Source organism: Sinohyriopsis cumingii, chromosome 15 (assembly GCF_028554795.1).
Source record: "Sinohyriopsis cumingii isolate HCF-2022 chromosome 15, ASM2855479v2, whole genome shotgun sequence".
Classification (NCBI taxonomy): Eukaryota; Metazoa; Mollusca; class Bivalvia; order Unionida; family Unionidae; genus Sinohyriopsis; species Sinohyriopsis cumingii.
In genome coordinates this window covers 141,461,544-141,481,599 of record NC_142975.1, presented here as the reverse complement: position 1 = coordinate 141,481,599, position 20,056 = coordinate 141,461,544, and the positions used below count along the sequence as shown (strand labels likewise).

Genomic DNA, 20,056 nt, shown 5'->3' with positions numbered 1-20,056 from the left:
TTAAATATACATTTTTACCCCATGTGTTTTTGTATATTGACATGAACCAAAGAAAAAGAATAAAAACAATGAGCTACTGTATAATTCAACATTTCTTTATCATCTGGCATTATCTGCGATTATAAATCAGAATGCCTATTAATAAATTTTGATTTATATTATCATTATACTGATTATTTGACTGATTTTATTCAAAAAGTCATCCTCAATTCAATTTGCTTTATTCTTTTCATAATAGTTGGAGACATTATCTAGAAAAATGTTTAAAAAAGAACCTTTCAACAAAATAGAGCCAAAAAAGAAGAAAATCTACAAAATATGACTGTTCATCACTAAGATGATTGACTTCACAATGGATCATTTTATCATTCATCACTAAGGTCATTAACTTCAGACTACGTCATATTACTGTGAATTATTAATTGTGCAGATGATTAATTTTCAAAGGAGATCATATTACTGTGAATTATTCATCACTAAGATGATGAACTTCAGACTGAGTCATTTTAGTATGAATTATTCATCATTAAGATGATGAACTTCAGACTGAGTCATTTTAGTATGAATTATTCATCATTAAGATGATGAACTTCAGACTGGGACATTTTAGTATGAATTATTTATCATCAAGATGACTGGCTTCAGACTGGGACATATTAGTATGAATTATTCATCACTAAGATGATGAACTTCAAACCGGGACATATTAGTATGAATTATTCATCACTAAGATGATGAACTTCAGACTGGGACATTTTAGTATGAATTATTTATCACTAAGATGACTGACTTCAGACTGGGACATATTAGTATGAATTATTCATCACTAAGATGATGAACTTCAGACTGGGACATTTTAGCATGAATTATTTATCACTAAGATGATTGACTTCAGACTAAGTCATATTACTGTGAATTATTCATAACTAAAATGAATAACTTCATACTGGGTCTAATAGTGTGAATGCATATTTTTTTCTTTGTAGTCATTAACTTTCATGGTTCTGTAATAGATTACATTTTTAAAAATGCTTAAATAATGGATTGGGGAAGGGACCTTATGTTTTTATTGAGGGATCACTGTTCATTGGTATTTTAAATCTGTGATTTCCATAGTGGGATCATTGTTCATTGGTATTTTAAATCTGTGGTTTCCATAGAGGGGTCACTGTTCATTGGTACTTTAAATATGTGGTTTCCATAGAGGGATCACTGTTCATCAGTAATTTAAATCTGTGGTTTCCATAGAGGGATTAATGTACAATGGTACTTGAAATCTGTGGTTTTCAAAGTGGGATTACTGTTCAATGGTACTTTATATATCTGTAGATTCCACTGAGGGCTCACTGTCTGTTGGTACTTAAATCTGGATTTTTAATCAACCACCAAATCCAGGAGATTCACAAGTTGTAAATTTACAGTAATGTAAAACTTTTTCCATCAATCTTTTATCTAATGTGAAAATGCAAACATTAGAATCTGATCCCTTCCACAAAATAAACTACTGAACTATCTATTTTTGTTTGTTTGTCTCAACTGTCATGGTTTTTTCAAAGAGAGAACTTTTCATGGGTACTTTAACTCATGGTTTTGCCATGCAAAGTTTACATATTTGCTGGTACATAACTTTGAGGAATAACCTCTACAAGTGCCAAAATACAGAATACAAAAGAATAAACCCATGCTGACAACAAACAGTGTTTAAGATAATGCTACCACCTGTATGAGCACAAATCAAGCACCCATTACAATGAATCACTAGCACTCAACATCAATGGGAGACAACTGCAGCCAACAACACGTGGCTAATCATTTATGAAAGAAGATTTGTATCTCTTCCTTAAAACACTGCCCATAAAGTTGCACCATCAATTACTTTCTGATCATAGTATTAATACAGTGGCATAAGAGTGGTAAAATTCAAATTTTATCCCCATCAGTTTGGATAAAGTCATCACTGGACATGTGAACCAAATGTGAGACTGGCTGCCTCATACTCAATCCAGTTAACATGCAGAGTCTGCACATTGATGTTTTCAGAGCCTATCAAAGTGTAATGGAACAACAATGGAATCACTCCTTTGTCTGAGTCTGCTTCATGTATGAACCAACTTCAACAACTAGAAATTAATTAAAACCTCATTAATCAAGCAGATTCCTGCTGAATGGATGAATGGGACTCGTGTTAAAATGTGTGAGAGATTGGACCAAATTGGTCTAGGCTCTTTGAATGCTGGAACTTATAAATTCAAGAATGTCATGATTATTTACCTGACAAATATCTGTAAGTACCAGTAGACTTGATTGACACAATGTTGATTCAGTGGTTTAGTCCTAAAAATCAGTGAAGTGTGAACTTGAATCCTTTGCAGTAATTAGTGTATATACCTAATGTTTTATTAGTAATTGTGCTTCCAGCAATAGTTCTGGTATTTTACAGTTACGTTGCTTATTGGGATTAACCATGAATGGATAAAATAAGAGATGCTTTCACAAGTATTTAAAGTTTTCAACAACAGTTCAAACTAACTAAAGAATCAGTTGGAAAAAGTAATAAACTAATTTTATGCATGAACATCACCTGTTTTTCTTTCTTTCATTTTCAGTAATACTACCTCATGCTTTTTCTCATTTCTCTCTATCCATACTTATGTTACAACATATCAGTCTAAGACAGTGAGTTGCATTTACAGCTACCAGATACCATTGAGATATATTCATTGAAACAATATAAAATCACTATAAGTTTTGTTTATAAAGGGGCAATATAAACCAACCAAATGTAAAAAGCTGTTATAATATTACTTGATTACAGAAATGATGCCAGTTTATCAGATGGCTTTGTTGATCTCTAGAATGAAACACATTTGTTTCCATTTTTTCATTGGGTCTTCAAATTCATGGTTCAGGGCAACAACAAAAACCACGAAAATTGATGATACTACAGTGTACTGAAAATAAAATAAATATTTTCCTCACAATTAATTCATAAAGTTTAAAGTCTCTTCAGCCTTATTATGGCTTATAACTTAAGAGATTAGCCATGTTTTCATGTTGTAAAGAGCAAGTGAGGCTATGTACCATGCTAAAGGGTAAAACAATGATGGCAAGGATGTGACTCAAACCTATGAGAGTCAATAGTGCCTATCATGAGGCCATGCAGCTTCATCAATATTGTTAAGGGGCCCCGAGTGGCCGAGTGGTCTAAAGCGCTCACCGTTCCGGATCACTGTCATCTCACCTCTGTCTGCGTGGGTTCAAGTCCAAGGCTCGGCAAGCGTGGGTACGTGGGAAAACCTGCCAGTAGCTTCTCATGGGTCGGTGGTTCTTCCCTGGGTTTTCCAGGGTTCTTCCTCCACCAGTTATACTGGCCGCCATGTATAGCCTATCTTGTGCTGAAAAATGGCGCTAAACTCAAGAACAACAACAACAATATTGTTAATTCGCTTGTAATACTCAGGTATCATTCTTGTTAGAAATGGCATTTTTTTCCAAGGCACCCCAATAAAATGTCAGTACCAACCAGAAACGTTTTCATGGAACAAAAATGCTCCACAACAGTACCATGTTCACAGGAAAAAATGCTCCACAACAGTACCGTGTTCATGGAACAAAAATGCTCCACAACAGTACCATGTTCATATAACAGTACTGTGTTCATGGAACAAAAATGCATGTTTATATAACAAAAAAAACATGCTCCACAACAGTACCATGTTCATAAGAGACAAATGCTCCACAACAGTACCATATTCATATGAAAAAAAGCTCCACAACAGTACTGTGTTCATGGAACAAAAAATGCTCCACAACAGTACCATGTTCATATAACAAAGGTTCTCCACAACAGTACCATGTTAGAACAAAAGTGCTCCACAACAGTACCATGTTCATAGAACAAACATGCTCACCAACAGTACCATGTTAGAACAAAAGTGCTCCACAGCAGTACCATGTTCATATAACACAAGTGCTCCACAATAGTACCATGTTCATACAACACAAGTGCTCAACAGTACCATGTTCATATAACAAAACTGCTCCATAACAGTACCATGTTCATTGAACAAAAGTGCTCAACAATAGTACCATGTTCATAGAACAAAAATGCTCCACAACAGTACCATGTTCATAGAACAAACATGCTCACCAACAGTACCATGTTAGAACAAAAGTGCTCCACAGCAGTACCATGTTCAGAAAACAAAAGTGCTCCACAATAGTACCATGTTCATACAACACAAGTGCTCAACAGTACCATGTTCATATAACAAAACTGCTCCACAACAGTACCATGTTCATAGAACAAAAGTGCTCCACAATAGTACCACGTTAGAACAAAAGTGCTCCACAACAGTACCATGTTCATAGAACAAAAGTGCTCAACAATAGTACCATGTTCATAGAACAAACATGCTCACCAACAGTACCATGTCAGAACAAAAGAGCTCCACAGCAGTACCATGTTCAGAGAACAAAAGTGCCCCACAATAGTACCATGTTCATACAACACAAGTGCTCAACAGTACCATGTTCATATAACAAAACTGCTCCACAACAGTACCATGTTAGAACAAAACTGCTCCACAACAGTACCATGTTCATAGAACAAAAGTGCTCCACAATAGTAGCACGTTAGAACAAAAGTGCTCCAAAACAGTACCATGTTCATAGAACAAACATGCTCCACAATAGTACCATGTTCATAGAACAAAAATTATCCACAAGAGTACCATATTCACTGAACAAAAGTGCTCCACAACAGTACCATGTACATAGAACAAACATGCTCCACAACAGTATCATGTTCATACAACAAGATTCCTCCACAATAGTACCATGTTCATAGAATAAAAGTGCTCCACAACAGTGTCATGTTCATAGGAGACAAATGCTCCACAACAGTACCATGTTCATAGGGGACAAATGCTCCACAACAGTACCATGTTCATAGAACAAATGAGCTCCACAACAGCACCATGTTCATAGAACAAAAGAGCTCCACAACATTATCATGTTCATACAACAAGATTTCTCCAAACAGTACCATGTTCATAGAACAAAAGTGCTCCACAACAGTACCATGTTCATATAACAAAACTGCTCCACAACAGTACCATGTTCATAGAACAAAAGTGCTCCACAATAGTACCACGTTAGAACAAAAGCGCTCCACAACAGTACCATGTTCATAGAACAAACATGCTCCACAACAGTACCATGTTTACAGAACAAAAATTATCCACAACAGTACCATGTTCATAGAACAAAAGTGCTCCACAACAGTACCATGTACATAGAACAAACACGCTCCACAATAGTACTATGTTCATAGAACAAAAATGCTCCACAACAGTACCATGTTCATACAAGAGAGCTCCACAACAGTACCATGTTCATACAACAAGATTTCTCCATAACAGTACCATGTTCATAGAACAAAAGTGCTCCACAACAGTACCATGTTCATAGGAGACAAATGCTCCACAACAGTACCATGTTCATAGAACAAAATAGCTCCACAACATTATCATGTTCATACAACAAGATTTCTCCACAACAGTACCATGTTCATACAACAAGATTTCTCCACAACAGTACCATGTTCATAGAACAAAAGTGTTCCACAACAGTACCATGTTCGTAGGAGACAAATGCTCCACAACAGTACCATGTTCATAGGAAAAGAATGCTCAATTACAATACTGTATTAATGGAATGAAAATGCTCCACAACAGTACCTGTTCATATAACAAATGTGCTCCACAAAAGTACCATGTTCATTGAACAAAAGTGCTCCACAACAGTACCTAAGAAACTGAACTAAAACAAAAATGTAACCAAGATATGGTTGACAATTCACCAAGGATAGCACTATGTGTTTACAGTGGGACAAAACCAATAAATATGATAAGCTCAAAAATAAATTAACTCACATTAACTTGTGTACAAAACCATACATATTTTACTTCTAGTATTTCCAAAGGATACATTCTCAAGTTTTTTATTTTGGTTTCCCTGGCAACTGGTCCATATGCTCCAGCCTCCTCATCATCCTTCAATGTTAAAGTATCATCTAGAGTTTTAAAAAAAATGAAAAACTAAATGTGAAATATTGTGATTATTTTCAACTAGGTATATCTTAAATTTTAGCAAGTTAAATTTTAAGCAATTGCAGATCTAGGAAAGTTATTAGGCATAAGATGTTACATTTTCATGAGATCTATTTTTGTGATGAGAACTACTCAAATTTCTCAACCACTAAATATTCACACTATACTGTATATAAACTTTGTTGAAATCAATCCACAAGAACTTAAGTTACTGCACAAAAACTAAGTGCAAACCTAGACATTATTCTTTGTCAAGGTGACTTTAACCAAAATTCTACCTGAAATCTTTCCATAACCTTTTGCAGAAAAATTAAATGAAATACAAAAGTCTTTTCTTAGTCAAAGTACCTTAAAAAACTATTGACCCATAAATCAAAATGCTTTTGTTTTTGGCTGATAGAAACATGGTAAGTTTTGTTAACATTAATCTACAATAGCTTAAGTTAACATGGATAAATGAAATACAAAGGCAAAATCTTATACACAAAATTACCGTATTTTCTGGCCTATAAGTCGATACTTTTTTACTTCAAAGTCATGTCTTCATCTTATACTCAAAATGGTCTTATATATGGATTATGTCATTGAAATTGCATCAACTTTTATATGGATTATGGTACCCTGTATGCTATTAAAATTGCTCTATAATCGGCATAATCGAAAACAGGTCACATAGAAGTACAAATTCTTGTTGAATTACTATGTCAATAAATTGTTTTAAACTAATATGACTGCATTTATATTTATAAGTTTTGTCATTATCTAGTTTGCATTTTGCTCGTATTTTCTTATTTCTCAAACATGAAATACATGAAAACAATTACCGGTAAAAAAATTCACTGGGCTGCATAGCACACTTACAGTCTATACTCTATAGTGTACTGTACTAATACAAAGCATACTGTTTGTTCCAACAAAAAAAAAGATATGAAATAGTTTTGTTTTATTCATCCTTTTTAACCATACCTCATTTTTCCTGATCACATTTAAGCAACTGGTCCATTGATATTTGATTTTCCAGTATACTGCTGGACACATGTGAGTGATTACCAGTATAGCTTTTTCTTTGATCTAACTGATCCTACAAAGGGATGTAATCCATATTAACTCAAGTGTTCTATGATTGTTTATAAAATACCGTAGACTATGCTTTCTACTGAATCCCCTAAATCATGTTTATAATTGTATTTGACAAAGTTTCTCAAATAAATATGGTTTAAACTAAACTACCATATTTCATGTAATTTTTTGTACATGAAAAACTAATTATTAGTTTCAGTGTATGAAAAATTATATGTAAAATAAATAATTATCATTCTGCGGTTCTGACCATGTATGAAAAATAAAGGGATCGTACCTGAACAAATTCTACAGAACACATGCTACCCAACAACTTAACGGTACAAATGTACAAAGTAAACGAACATATATTTTCTTTCTCATTCTGCTCTCAACTCAAAAATTTAATTGCAATAAAAATAAGAGTACTCAAAAAATAAATTGTTGTTATTAGTGAACGAGAGAGAAGGTTATCTCTGTGTGAAAGCTCATCTGCATTTAGAGCATATGTAGCTGTTACGTTGTGTAATGTTGGCAAAATGATAGTCCTACAGGTAAGACGTTTTACATGTTATTATGTTTTAGTGCGCAAAAAAGTCAAAACACAAACATCAGCGTTGAGGTCTTACATGTAGGACTAGCAAAATGATTAAGATAGTTTGAAAAACATGTATTAGTTAAGGGTATTATTTATTGGTAAATTGTCAGCAATGATACAAGTCGACATTGTCAAGAAATTAAGTGCAACTTGTATTTTTACAGTAGCAATAATCTCATTAACAAATTACAATTAAAAAAAAATAAAGAACTTGAAATCACATTTTAGTTATATTTTACATTTGTATGACTATAATGAAACAATAAGACTAGTTGACCAAGGGTCTGTGGTCTTAACTTCAGCATGTACTGAGACGTAATTTTTGTTGTATAAGAAAACATCAGAAGACTTCTGAACTCATTTTAAAATGCACATGGTGTTTTGTTAAGGTGACGGACTTTAAAAGGAGAACTAATTAACGATAATATTTAAAGGTGTGTTCTGTAAAGTCCTTTGTCCATTTGTAAATAAACACCAGTAGATAATGACATAATGACAATAAGAGAGCTTATGCATCAATCACTGTGTTTTCTCACCAACAATTAATTATTAACTTTTGTGAAAACAAAATGGCAATACAATATTATTGATCTTTTTTGCATTTTTTCTCACTAAGAAATCCCTCTTCATTATGGATTATCTGCATGCACACATCAGTACCAAGACAAAGGTGTAGACTGAAACCAAGAAGATATGGTTAGGCATCATTCCAGGTGGTATGACAAAGTTATTACAACCATTAGACATTTCCGTTAATTGCTGTTTCAAAGCTGAGCTTCGGAAGTTGTGAGAACATTGGATGACAGCAGGTGAGCACAGCTTCAAAAACGTGGGATGTATGCGGCGCCCTACATATTCCCAGGTTGCACAATGGGTTAAGGATGCATGGGACAGAGCTCCTGTATTGGCTATTGTGAATGACTTTGATAAAGCAGAAATTGTCAGCAGGATAGAGAAGCCAGATGAGGAGGATGAGATGGAGACAGACAATAATGAGAACATTTCCAATGATGTGGGGCCCTGAGATAGCCACCATTTTTTTCATTCCAATACGGAAGACGAAGACTGCAAGGGATTTTCAGATACTGGAGATGATTAAGTAAACGTTTAATCATTATTTTCTTAATTAGAATGTCGGACAGTTCTACTACAGGTAATAGAATGAATTACAACATCGATGTGCTTTCAATTATAATTGACATATTAAATAATATTATTATAAAACTGTTCATTTGTGTAAATTTGAAACAGCATTTCACAGATATGTTAACTATAATAAAAAGTATTTTTATTTATTTTTCGTTTGCAACTTTTCTGTTTTTGGTCTCTTAATTTTCTTTACATTTCTGATTTCCCTATGGATAGCCTCATTTCCCTATTGTTAGCCTCACTGAGTTTATCTCATCTGTTGAATCTTGCACTCAAGACTGGTTTCAGATGGAATAATCAGGTTAAAGCTTTAGACCTTTAATTAACATGTACATAGCATGCACAGCCATGTGGCTCTTGTTGCAATGGACATCATAATTAAAACAGGCATGGACTATTTATTCAGCTGTGTCAATTGATAATGGAATAAAGCATTGCCTTGTACAGGAGTAAAATCACAAGCATGTTAGCATCGGTGATGCAATTTCATGATTGCCGGTAATATGAAATATCATACAGTGATACCATTAATATTCATGAAACCGGAAGTTACTAGTGTAGTTACTAGTGTAAAATAAAAAGCCCAGTTATTGGCCTGGCCTCGTCTTATACTCCAAATCGACTTATATATGGACGAAGAATGGAAAAATTTACAAAATCAGTGAATTCGACTTACACTCTGCATCGACTTTTAAGCTGGAAAATACGGTATCTTGTTTTATAAGCCCCTGAATGTCAAATCAACTGACAGAAAGGAATGCATCAACCAATTTTTAAAAGCATACATTTTAACTAATGTTATCACGTTGAAACCAAAACTGATGCATTGTCCACATGCTAAGATAGATGTTAATAAAACATAAAACCCATCAACTCATATAGGAATGGTCCAAAAATAAAATCTCATGACATGTTAATGATGACAGAAACTAGGAGTTTTCCTCTCCAAAGTGGTACATATATTTTGCTATCTGCTGAAATAACCGAGAGAAAAGGTATTTACCTCCATCTGGTTTTTTATCAAGAAGGTACTGAAGCTGATTGTAAAACAATTCCTCATCATTTTGGTGGGTTGTCGTAACATCATAATTCAGTGAGGTTATCTCACCAGAGGATCCAAACTGAATATCCAAATTATCATCAAATTCTTGTTCCTTCAAGGTCCCCTCTGAATCTGCTTCCTCATAAAACTCATCCTCGAACTGAGAATAATATGTCTCTGCTACCTCTGGAATATCTGGAATTCCTGCAATGTATTTTGGTAATGGGTGAATAAATGTCAGTCATGCATGGATTCAAGGAAGTGAATTCCTAACATTTAATAAAGAACAAGAATTCAGTGACTGCATTTCATATTATGGACCCAACCCATGTTTAAGTGTCCTGTTGGCAGATTACTGAAAGTTTTTCTGTAGAAACCAATTATTTTGTTTCAGTCACAGTGATCATGATCTTTGAAACCCCAAATTGACGGGTTTCTTCTTTTATCCTAAGTGCAAGCAATCCTGAAAGTTTGGTTTTGTCTATGATGTAGAACTAATGTTACTGTGCAGAAACCATCTTTAATTTTTTTTCAGTCACAATAACCTTGGCTGTTGATCCAATGACTCCAAAATCAATAGGTTCTTCCTTACACCAAGTACAAGCCATGATGTAGAACTCAAGTTATTATGTATAAAACATTTTTCATTTTTTTAGGTCTGAGTGCCTTCGATTTTTGACCTTAAATCTATAGGGTTCTTCCTTATTCCAGATGCAAGATATCCACAAAGTCTGATCCAGGTATGTGGATACTGAACCAATGTTATTGTGTGTAAACCATTTCTTTTTCATTCAGTGACAATGTCCTTGACCTTTGACCTTTTGACTCCCAAAATTATTAAGGTTCTTTCACACATAAAGTAAAACCCATAAACAAAATTTGATAGCTGCAGATGATGGAGAACTCAAATTATTATGTGAAAATCAATTTTTTCAGGGTGAGTGTCATCTTTAAACTTTTAGCCCAAAATTAACAGGATTCTTCCTTAGTCCAAGTGCAAACCATCCACTGTAGATGGTGCACAGCTTAAATTATTGTACAAACAAATAAACTGATAACAGATGAATGGATGGAGAACATAACCTAATATGTCCTACTGTAGAGCAGGAACATGTACATGCTTTCTTGTAAATTAAAATTTTGAATTTCTAAAAATTACAAATAGTAAAGTCACTAATAGTTTAATTAAGCTGGAAGTCTGAAAACTGATAATTCTTCAGTGTTACAAAGTGATAGCAAAAGTGTCACACATAAAGATTATTTTTCACCATTTAATCAGTGATATAAAATGGAATCCTTCATTTTTGTATCTTAAAAAAACAGGGCACAGTATTATGACTCTATGGTCTTAAACTAAGTAACAAAAAAGAGTGAAAACTAACAAGTTTTGTAAAATTCAGCAAAACATTTATTTCCCTAGGATACAAAGTAAAAATATAAAAAGAACTTACAGTAATGTGAATTAAATCCCAAATAGTCCTAACAGATTTATCACAAGTCCAAATGTATAAAGTTAATACTGAATTCCAGTAGTATTCCAAACAAGTTCAAATTCTGAATATGTTCATATACCTGTAGTCTTGAATGTGGTAATGTACCCATAGCCTGCAGTGTGATGATGTACTAAGAGTCTTTTGATGTATCACAATAATATAATTCATAAATGTACTTGCCTGAAACCATTATAACTCCAAATTAATGTTCCAACCATGAATATTATAGATGAGCACTTTGTATTTCCAGTGAATAATAATTTGAATAAATAATTCCACCCAGATGAAATACTAAACACAACAAAAAGACTGATTCCCCCTTGGATGTTAAATGCATGAAACAGTAGTTCCTCAAGTAAACAGGATTACATAAATAGCCAGGACACAAAAGTAAAACCAGGATGAGGGTCAAAAGTTCATTTCTAAAAAAATTCTAAGTTGTGAGCAAGATAAAATCTGTTAATAAAATTATAATTAAGAACATGGGAAGCAGCCAGTACAACAGGTTTATCCATGGGGAATAAAAATATCCTAGACCCAGACCCAAATAAGCATATTACTTCCATTGATAATGATCCTAATATTTAACCCACAAAAAGAGACGTATTAACTATGTATTATTTGTTTACCAAAAAAAATGTTACTGGTTAGGTACGCAATGAACTTGATTCTGGACAAGGTCAAGTCCAAAATACAATTGTAGATCTACAAATAAGCATAGAGAAAAAATGATAAATACAAATTAAATATACATAACAACAGTCTTGTACAATTTGGCTCAACTATTTTAGCTGCTCTCCAAAGTGTAAAGATTCAGGAGATATAGCACTCTGGTTCTAGGAAGGATAAAAGTCCCTCATAACTAGACCATTCCCACCATCTTCTTTATATCATGGGCAAGCTGTTTATCAGGTAAAGACAATTTTTGTTGACCCAATTAAGTAACCTCTATGCTAAAACTACAAGATTTAATGGAAAGGTGCAGAAATAGGTAAACTACAAGGAATGTGAGGACTGCAAAGGGATATGGAGTGCGCTCATGCAACACCAAGAGAAAGTTTTTAAGCCAACCAAACATGCCCACACCCGTAAATGCAATAGAGAGATAAAGCAGATGACAAAAACAATAAAATGAAAGCACATTAAAAGTTTGGGCATAAATGTACTGTGGATCTTTCATCTTAAACCATAACTGCCAAATGATCTTTAATTTAATACATTTTGAGCTTCTCCTTCCACGTGCTGAATTTCAATACAAAAGCAAGATATTAAGCAAAGTAAACATTCCTTAAACAAAAAATTTCAACTTGAAACTGAAGCATGGTTTAATTCTGATTTAATAATGAGACTTAACATAACTTAAACTTTTTGTAAGTCATTACTTTTCCCCCACTTTCTTTTGACACTAAACATCAATACTATGTACATACCCCAGCATGGAGACTTTCTTCAATTATTGTATTATTAGCACTATTAAGAAGTAAAAAAATCTGACCCAATAATAATAATAATAATAATAATAATTCAGAATTTAAATTGGTGCACATGCATGCATGCATACACACACACACACACACACACACACACACACACACACACACACACACACATATATATATATATATATATATATATATATATATATATATATATATATATATATATACACACACACACACATACATACACACACACATATGCACACACAGATCATGACCTCTCTACCCACCAAAGTAATATGCTTTTTTGTAACATATAAGGCAACCTGCTTGCAAAGTCTGGTGAAGAGATTAGAAGAAAAGCCAAGTAATTTCACAGAAGCCCATATTGACCATTACTTCAAAATAAATGGGTGTTTAATGTAATTAAATGATGTTTACACAAAGAATGGAGTCCAGCCAGGGCTCGTGATATGGGTCAATTCAAGGTCAGGTCAGTGCACACACACACTAAGTTGGATTAGCGATCAGCCAATCAGAAACAAGGATCTGCTGTGCTGAGGTAGCTGACAGCAGTCATTCACTTTACAAGTGATCAGCATCGAGAGTGGTCTGTTTTGTTTGTATCCTCCACCGCCCCAACTGCTGCCTGCAGTTCTGTTATATCTGGCTCACCCTTTGCCTGCAGGTCTTATGATTAATCTCCCACCAGCATACTAATTGCACTATCTCTGGAGGTGGCAACCAGACCCCTCATACTAACAGGCTGCACTTGCCGTTATCTTCTCCAGTGGTATTTGCCACTATTGCATCATCGGGCATTCTGTCCCCAATCCACTCGACTAACAGACATAACAAGTTGTGGCGACTCTGCCTCATTATAGTGGCAATTCTGCCGTAACAGTTACGTCAGTCAGTCATACTGGCAAATCCACCTCAAAACATCGGCAATTCTGCCTAGACATCAGTCATACTGGCAATTCTGCCTCATAGATAGGGCATGTTGGCCATTTGGCCCTGACATCAGACTGGCGATTCCACCTCATAGTTACTGCATGCTTCTCTACCATCTTACCACAACTAACCTCATGCAGTGGAGGGTAAGACCCAAGGAATGTCAAAGATGTATACTTATGTACTGTTTTATAATGCAAATAGTTGATTAAAGAGTTGACACTATCTCTCTATTAGTTCTTCGTATGCTTTAATATCATATATGCAGTTCACCTGTCAGTTCAGCTAGAGGTACATATGGTCCACCTGTCCACCATTCCATTTATATTATATTGTGTAAATAGCCCTTTTTTGTATCTTATAAGACAATGCAAAGTCTGGTGAAGAAATGTGTAGCAGAACTTAAGTTATTCCACAGAAACCAAATTATTAATGAACAGGCATGTCCACAGCATAATATACTTCCTCCTTAATGCATGTTACTCTTTATAACACACACATGCATGCATGCACATACATGCACAAACACACACACACACAATCTCTCTCTCTCTGATAAAACTTAATGGAATAGCCATCTAGTTAAGAATAAACAAAACTGTACTGGTTAGTTTTAACTTATCCTAGTGTAAAATTGAAACAAATGCAATGAATCAATCATGATTCAACTTTTCTGGATTATGTACAGACACTTCCTGAAGGCTTACCGTCTTTAAAATCTAATGTAGAACGTTCCCTATCATAAACCATTAAGTTCTTCATTGGGGCGATAGGTCTATCATCAGGGGTTAATATTATTTGTGACAGACCAGTACTTCCAAGAGATCTCAAAGGACTGACTGCCGCTTTTGTTCCTACTGGATCACTGTTCTCATCTTCTTCAAACAATACCACTATGTTAAAAAGAAGCAAAAGACCAGTCTCAGTTCCTGACTTATTATCATGTATCAAATGCAGACTAACTGATGATTCCACGTGTCAATCAGCAATTCCTTAGCATAAGTGGCATTTGAAATTCTGCAATAATGACCCAACTGAGACTTCAGTATACAGTTTTTACCTAAACACTGATGGATCTAATGAACAAAGATAAATAATATGATAAAATGATATAATCATTAATGACATTTAGAGTCACCTAAAGTCCTAGTCTTTTTCAGACTATAGGCCATTATTATTGAGATTTTCAGACTACAGGCCATTATTACTGAGATTTTCAGACTACAGGCCATTATTATTTGAGATTTTCAGACTATAGGACATTATTATTGAGATTTTCAGACTATAGGCCATTATTATTGAGATTTTCAGACTATAGGACATTATTATTGAGATTTTCAGATTATAGGACATTATTATTGAGATTTTCAGACTACAGGCCATTATTATTGAGATTTTCAGACTATAAGACATTATTATTGAGATTTGGTTTTCTTACCTATCTCTCAGTGGTGACCCTTTAATTTACTCTTACATATATCACATTCTAAACTGAAACTATTGGATTTCCCTGTTTCATGCAATAGGACTTAGTGAAAGAACAGACATGGAACCAGACTGCCAGCCATTATCTTGTGCACAAAGCTAAAACAAACCATCCTTCTGACTTGTTCTTGTATAAAACATGCCAAGCTGCAAATAACATAGACCTGTATCTACCATTGTGTAATGCAGAAGTAAGTCAAGGTCAATGCTTTTCATTCTTTATATGCTTGTTTAGTGAACAATCTAGGCCATGATTTGCAAATGCATTATACAATAACAGATGTGGCTGTATGATGTATTCAGCTATACAGTCATAGATCTGGTTGTACTTAGTTTTGTGTATACATTGATAATTACATGTTACTATGTGTGAACCATGTGGTATCTAAAATACACAAGTCATTTTGAAATGTGGCCAATGAGCTTGTGAGTCAGATGGACATAATTAACAAGTCCACGTAAGACATCAGACAGCAGTTTACATACAATAATATGTTTGTTATATACTCTAAATCACAATTAGTATCAGGTGCCAGATCTCAGGACATTACTGTAAGGAAAAAAACAAAATAGCAATATTCAAATTTATATGTTCTTTTTATTTTTGACCTAACTTCATTTATAATTGTATTCATGATGTCATGTCATGACACATGTCCTTATTGATGATATGTACCACCTGACAATGAACTATACAGGAAAATATTGTTCATTACCTCCTATCTTAAATCGATGGTACAAAACTAAATTGTATAAAATTGGTAAATATGATCTATTTAATACTATGGTATGATGAGATGACAATGATCATGAACTTGATATCCAGTGTCATACACTTCTTGCAAATGCACTAGCTAGCAATTAAGCATTGCATTGCAGAACCAAATTCATAATAACTAGCAAATATAGTATTTACCATATATACTGGGACACAGTAAAATAAATTATTTCCTTACCCAGAACTTATGGTGAAACTTTTTTTCCTCTAGGTCATATGTCCCAAGACTTAAGAAATGAAAAAAAAAATGTGTTGAAATTTTGCAGCCCCCTCACCAACTGCACATTGCAATAAAATGGATAAACAAAATGCTTATTTGATAATAAAATAAGAAACTAACCTTGTATTGTTATAATTTATTCCTTTTGTTTTCATCGTGAGCAATAAAGAATGAAATATATCCATGAACTCTGTAGCATAGGCATTGATACTGTAGTGTGTATCGCTTTTTTTGTCTGATAATACAAGACATATTGCTGACTGACATAAACATTGAGAAACAAATCGTGATTGGTTGTACTCAAATGTCTGAATATGTTATCCGAATAAAAACTGGATCAAATAAAAGAGCAAACAAGTGAGAAATAATCAACTAATTGCTTATAGACAACTACCATTCATGCATGACGTGGTGTTAGGTGCAAAATAACCAAGCTTGCATTATATCCAGGTCAACAATATGACAGTATCTCACAAATAAAAATCATTATCTGAAAACACTTAACCTAAGTCCACTTGCAATCTTTTTGCTAGTATGGGTAACAGAAAGTATTATTAAAGCAAGTTATTGCTGTGTATACTACTTACCCACAAACATCAATGTCCGTTTGTATTAATTGTAACTATAGATGCCAAGCAAATAGCAGCCTGGGTGGTGAATAAACACAACTGGCAGCAAGCAGTAAACTCGTTGTTTGAACTAATCGACAGGAAATCAAAGACAAAAGTTATTTTTGTTACAAAGCTAGCTGACCTTGGAAGCTGACTTTGGATTCTTTTATGTTTGCCAATTGTTTGGAGGGGGTATTTAGGGGGGATATACAAAGTTAGCCAAGCTACGGAAGCTAACTTTGGTTCCTTTTCACAGGTATTCATGAGAATTTTGAAAATAAATTGAAACAATGGAGTGTCAAAATATAGTACTTGTGCATGTACATCGATGACCCAGTGTTGCCCAGAAGATTTGGAGAAAATAAAATCATTTGATGAATTCATGAGGGCCAGAGGAGAAGAGGATGATTTCACTGACAATATGATCATTAACAAGGATAAAATTCAAGTGCATTTTGATCTCATTCCTGGATGGGCTGATGGGGGTTAAAAGTGTGAGAATTAGCATGACTGGTCCAATTTTTTAAAAATATGTCTTTAGTCCTTGCAATTTCAGCTTCAGGAGACGTATTGCCTCTAATGATAATTTTTCATGGCATGAGAAAGCTAAAAAATATATTTATGCACCAAAAGAATGGATCATACATGTGCAGGAGAAGGGTTGTGCTGACAAGATGATGTTGCAGTGGATTAAAGAGTTTTATCAAGTACAGTTTTATAATTTTTTAAATAAAATTTCAGTTGCAGTGCATTTTCTGACATGTAATTTTCGAATGATTTAAAAGGTGTCCCATAACTTATGACTCGGAAAATATGGTGTGTCCCAGAACATACAGTGCACAAAAAAATTACTTTAAAAATTAATTTATGGTGTCCCAACAAATATATGTCCCAACATATACAGTAAATATGGTAACCATTGCATTGCAGAACCAGATTCATAATAGCCAGATTATGCATTGCATGCTTTGAAGTTTTGATCAAATGCACACAGTTTGCTTCTACAGTGCACTATAATCACATTATCAAGGCAGAAAATCAAATCCTAGGTTTCAGTATATGACACCTACTAGAATACCATGCAAATCCTAAGGGTGAGCAAACAGGACTCCCAAAAATGCAGTACGGCATGCATAGTTAGTTATATATTTGTTATTTGTTTACTTTGTAAAGTATACATTTTGTTTTACTAATTATCTATTTGTAAACATTGTCCTGAAGTCAAACTAATTTGTGCATACATGCTTTCTTAATTCTGAAACTGCAAGCAGCATCATGGAATGGAACTATTTCAGCTATGAATATAAATGTTTTAGAAGAAACAGAGTTACTATAGTAAAAGTTATTCAAGTCATGTAGGCATTCAGAACCCATTATGTCAGTAATGGGTGTCATTTTTTAGAATTTGATTACAAATGCCTTTAAATGGCAATTATTCACTTTGTTTATATTCCTTTGTAAGGTCATTATTTACATGTCCTGAGAAATACATAATGCAAAGTCTAAGTTAAATTACATGGACATTTTTGGACATTGTCAACTTAAAGGTGTGGTCCAGTACAAACCTGAATGAATGTCACATGCTGTGATGTCACAATGAAATCAGCAAGTGTTGAAAACAAATTTGTTCTAACCTCTTATTTGTTAGAACAGACATGACATCCTCTTTTCTTGACCCAGTTTAGTACCTGACCACCATTGTAAAAGTACACAGTGATCAACAGTTTTTGTCTAAAAGTTTTTTGATGACATTTAAGGTGTAGAGCATTCAACAATCAGGACTGAACAGACTTTGGTTAAACTAGTTTAGAACAACAATTCATATTTAATTTGAAAAAATGTGCCTATACTGCACCTACATGACCACATTGACAAACACTTCATGCATATATAACATGACAGAGTTCCATCCATTTTTACACACAGATTCAAGTATATTTTCCATTAAAAATATATATTTTTAACTTGTATTGTATTACCATTTCACAACGTCAGCTAAGAATATTTTGCTTTATCAATGTAATTCTGAATTTTCAAAATAATTTCAAAACAAAAGAATAATGGTAAAATTGGAAGAGGTTTAATTCAATTTATTCTTTTATTCATTATGTTTTTCAATAAATCTAAAACAAAGCATAATCTGGACAAGACCCAAAAACAAAATTTATTTCCACTAACCTGGTGCTGTTTTACTTCCAAAGTTTTTAGGTTTCTTTTCCACCTGTTTGACAGTCAATGCTTCTTTAAGGTCTTCTCCCTCTCCTCCCCCTCCCTTCCAGACTGGCACCTGAATAACAACAGGTTTACAGTACTAATATAGCCATGTTTTTAATTATCATGTAACCAATCAGAAGTTTCTATGTGACATCACATTTAAATTATAAAAGGTTAATGACTTGTTTCCTTAATACAAACAAGAAATATGTCCATATGGCATGGATGCCCCTGCCAATACGATTCAACAGAAGGAACAAAGTTCAAAGTCAAATAGGAGCCGTGATTCTGTAAAATTCTGTAGGAAAATGATGAAAATCAAATTGAATCTATTAGAAACTTAAAAAATTATTCTGTAGATATAAAGTCTGAGATGGACATGATGTGATGAGATGTGGCTTGATAGATGGACATGACACAATAATATACTTTCTGTTAATATGGTGGTTGCATAAAAAAATGATTAATAAAATATAAATGAATAAATATTTCTTGTGATATCATGTACAATATATTGCATCTCAGGAGTCAATGTCACCTTAGATGTTATTCTCACTACTTTCTAATATGTAAATTTGTGAAATTCTATGACTACATGCATCTGAGAATTTCTGAGATGGACTGAATAATGATGAAAGTCAAGACAACCATAATTTGTCTTATTAGAATGAAGATTTTTGATTGAATGTTAAAAAAGGTTTCTAAATGTGGTACATATTTTACCATGACAAATCAGAACATGTGGTACATCCTTTACCATGACAAATCAGAACATGTAGTACATCCTTTACCCTGACCAATCAGAATATGTGCTATATCATTTACCGTGACAAATCAGAACATGTGGTACATCATTTATTCTGACCAATCAGAACATGTGGTACTTCCTTTACCCTGACCA

General features: G+C 33.8%; 1 protein-coding gene across 6 annotated transcripts in view; it reads right to left on the bottom strand.

Annotated features, from left to right (window-relative positions):
- Positions 1-20,056, bottom strand: part of LOC149782931 (serine/threonine-protein kinase Nek11-like) — a 71,633-nt gene that overhangs the window by 10,742 nt on the left and 40,835 nt on the right. For 4 of the 6 annotated variants that reach the window (XM_089934491.1, XM_089934488.1, XM_089934487.1 and 1 more), the window contains 4 exons: positions 19,120-19,228; positions 14,555-14,740; positions 9,923-10,165; positions 5,992-6,076 (listed from right to left, as the gene is read on the bottom strand). In XM_089934491.1, the coding sequence (XP_089790617.1) occupies positions 5,992-6,076; positions 9,923-10,165; positions 14,555-14,740; positions 19,120-19,228 (623 nt within the window). The remainder of the gene's footprint in view (positions 1-5,991; positions 6,077-9,922; positions 10,166-14,554; positions 14,741-19,119; positions 19,229-20,056) is intronic. The other 2 variants (XR_016414475.1, XM_089934489.1) reach the window with 2 other exon arrangements.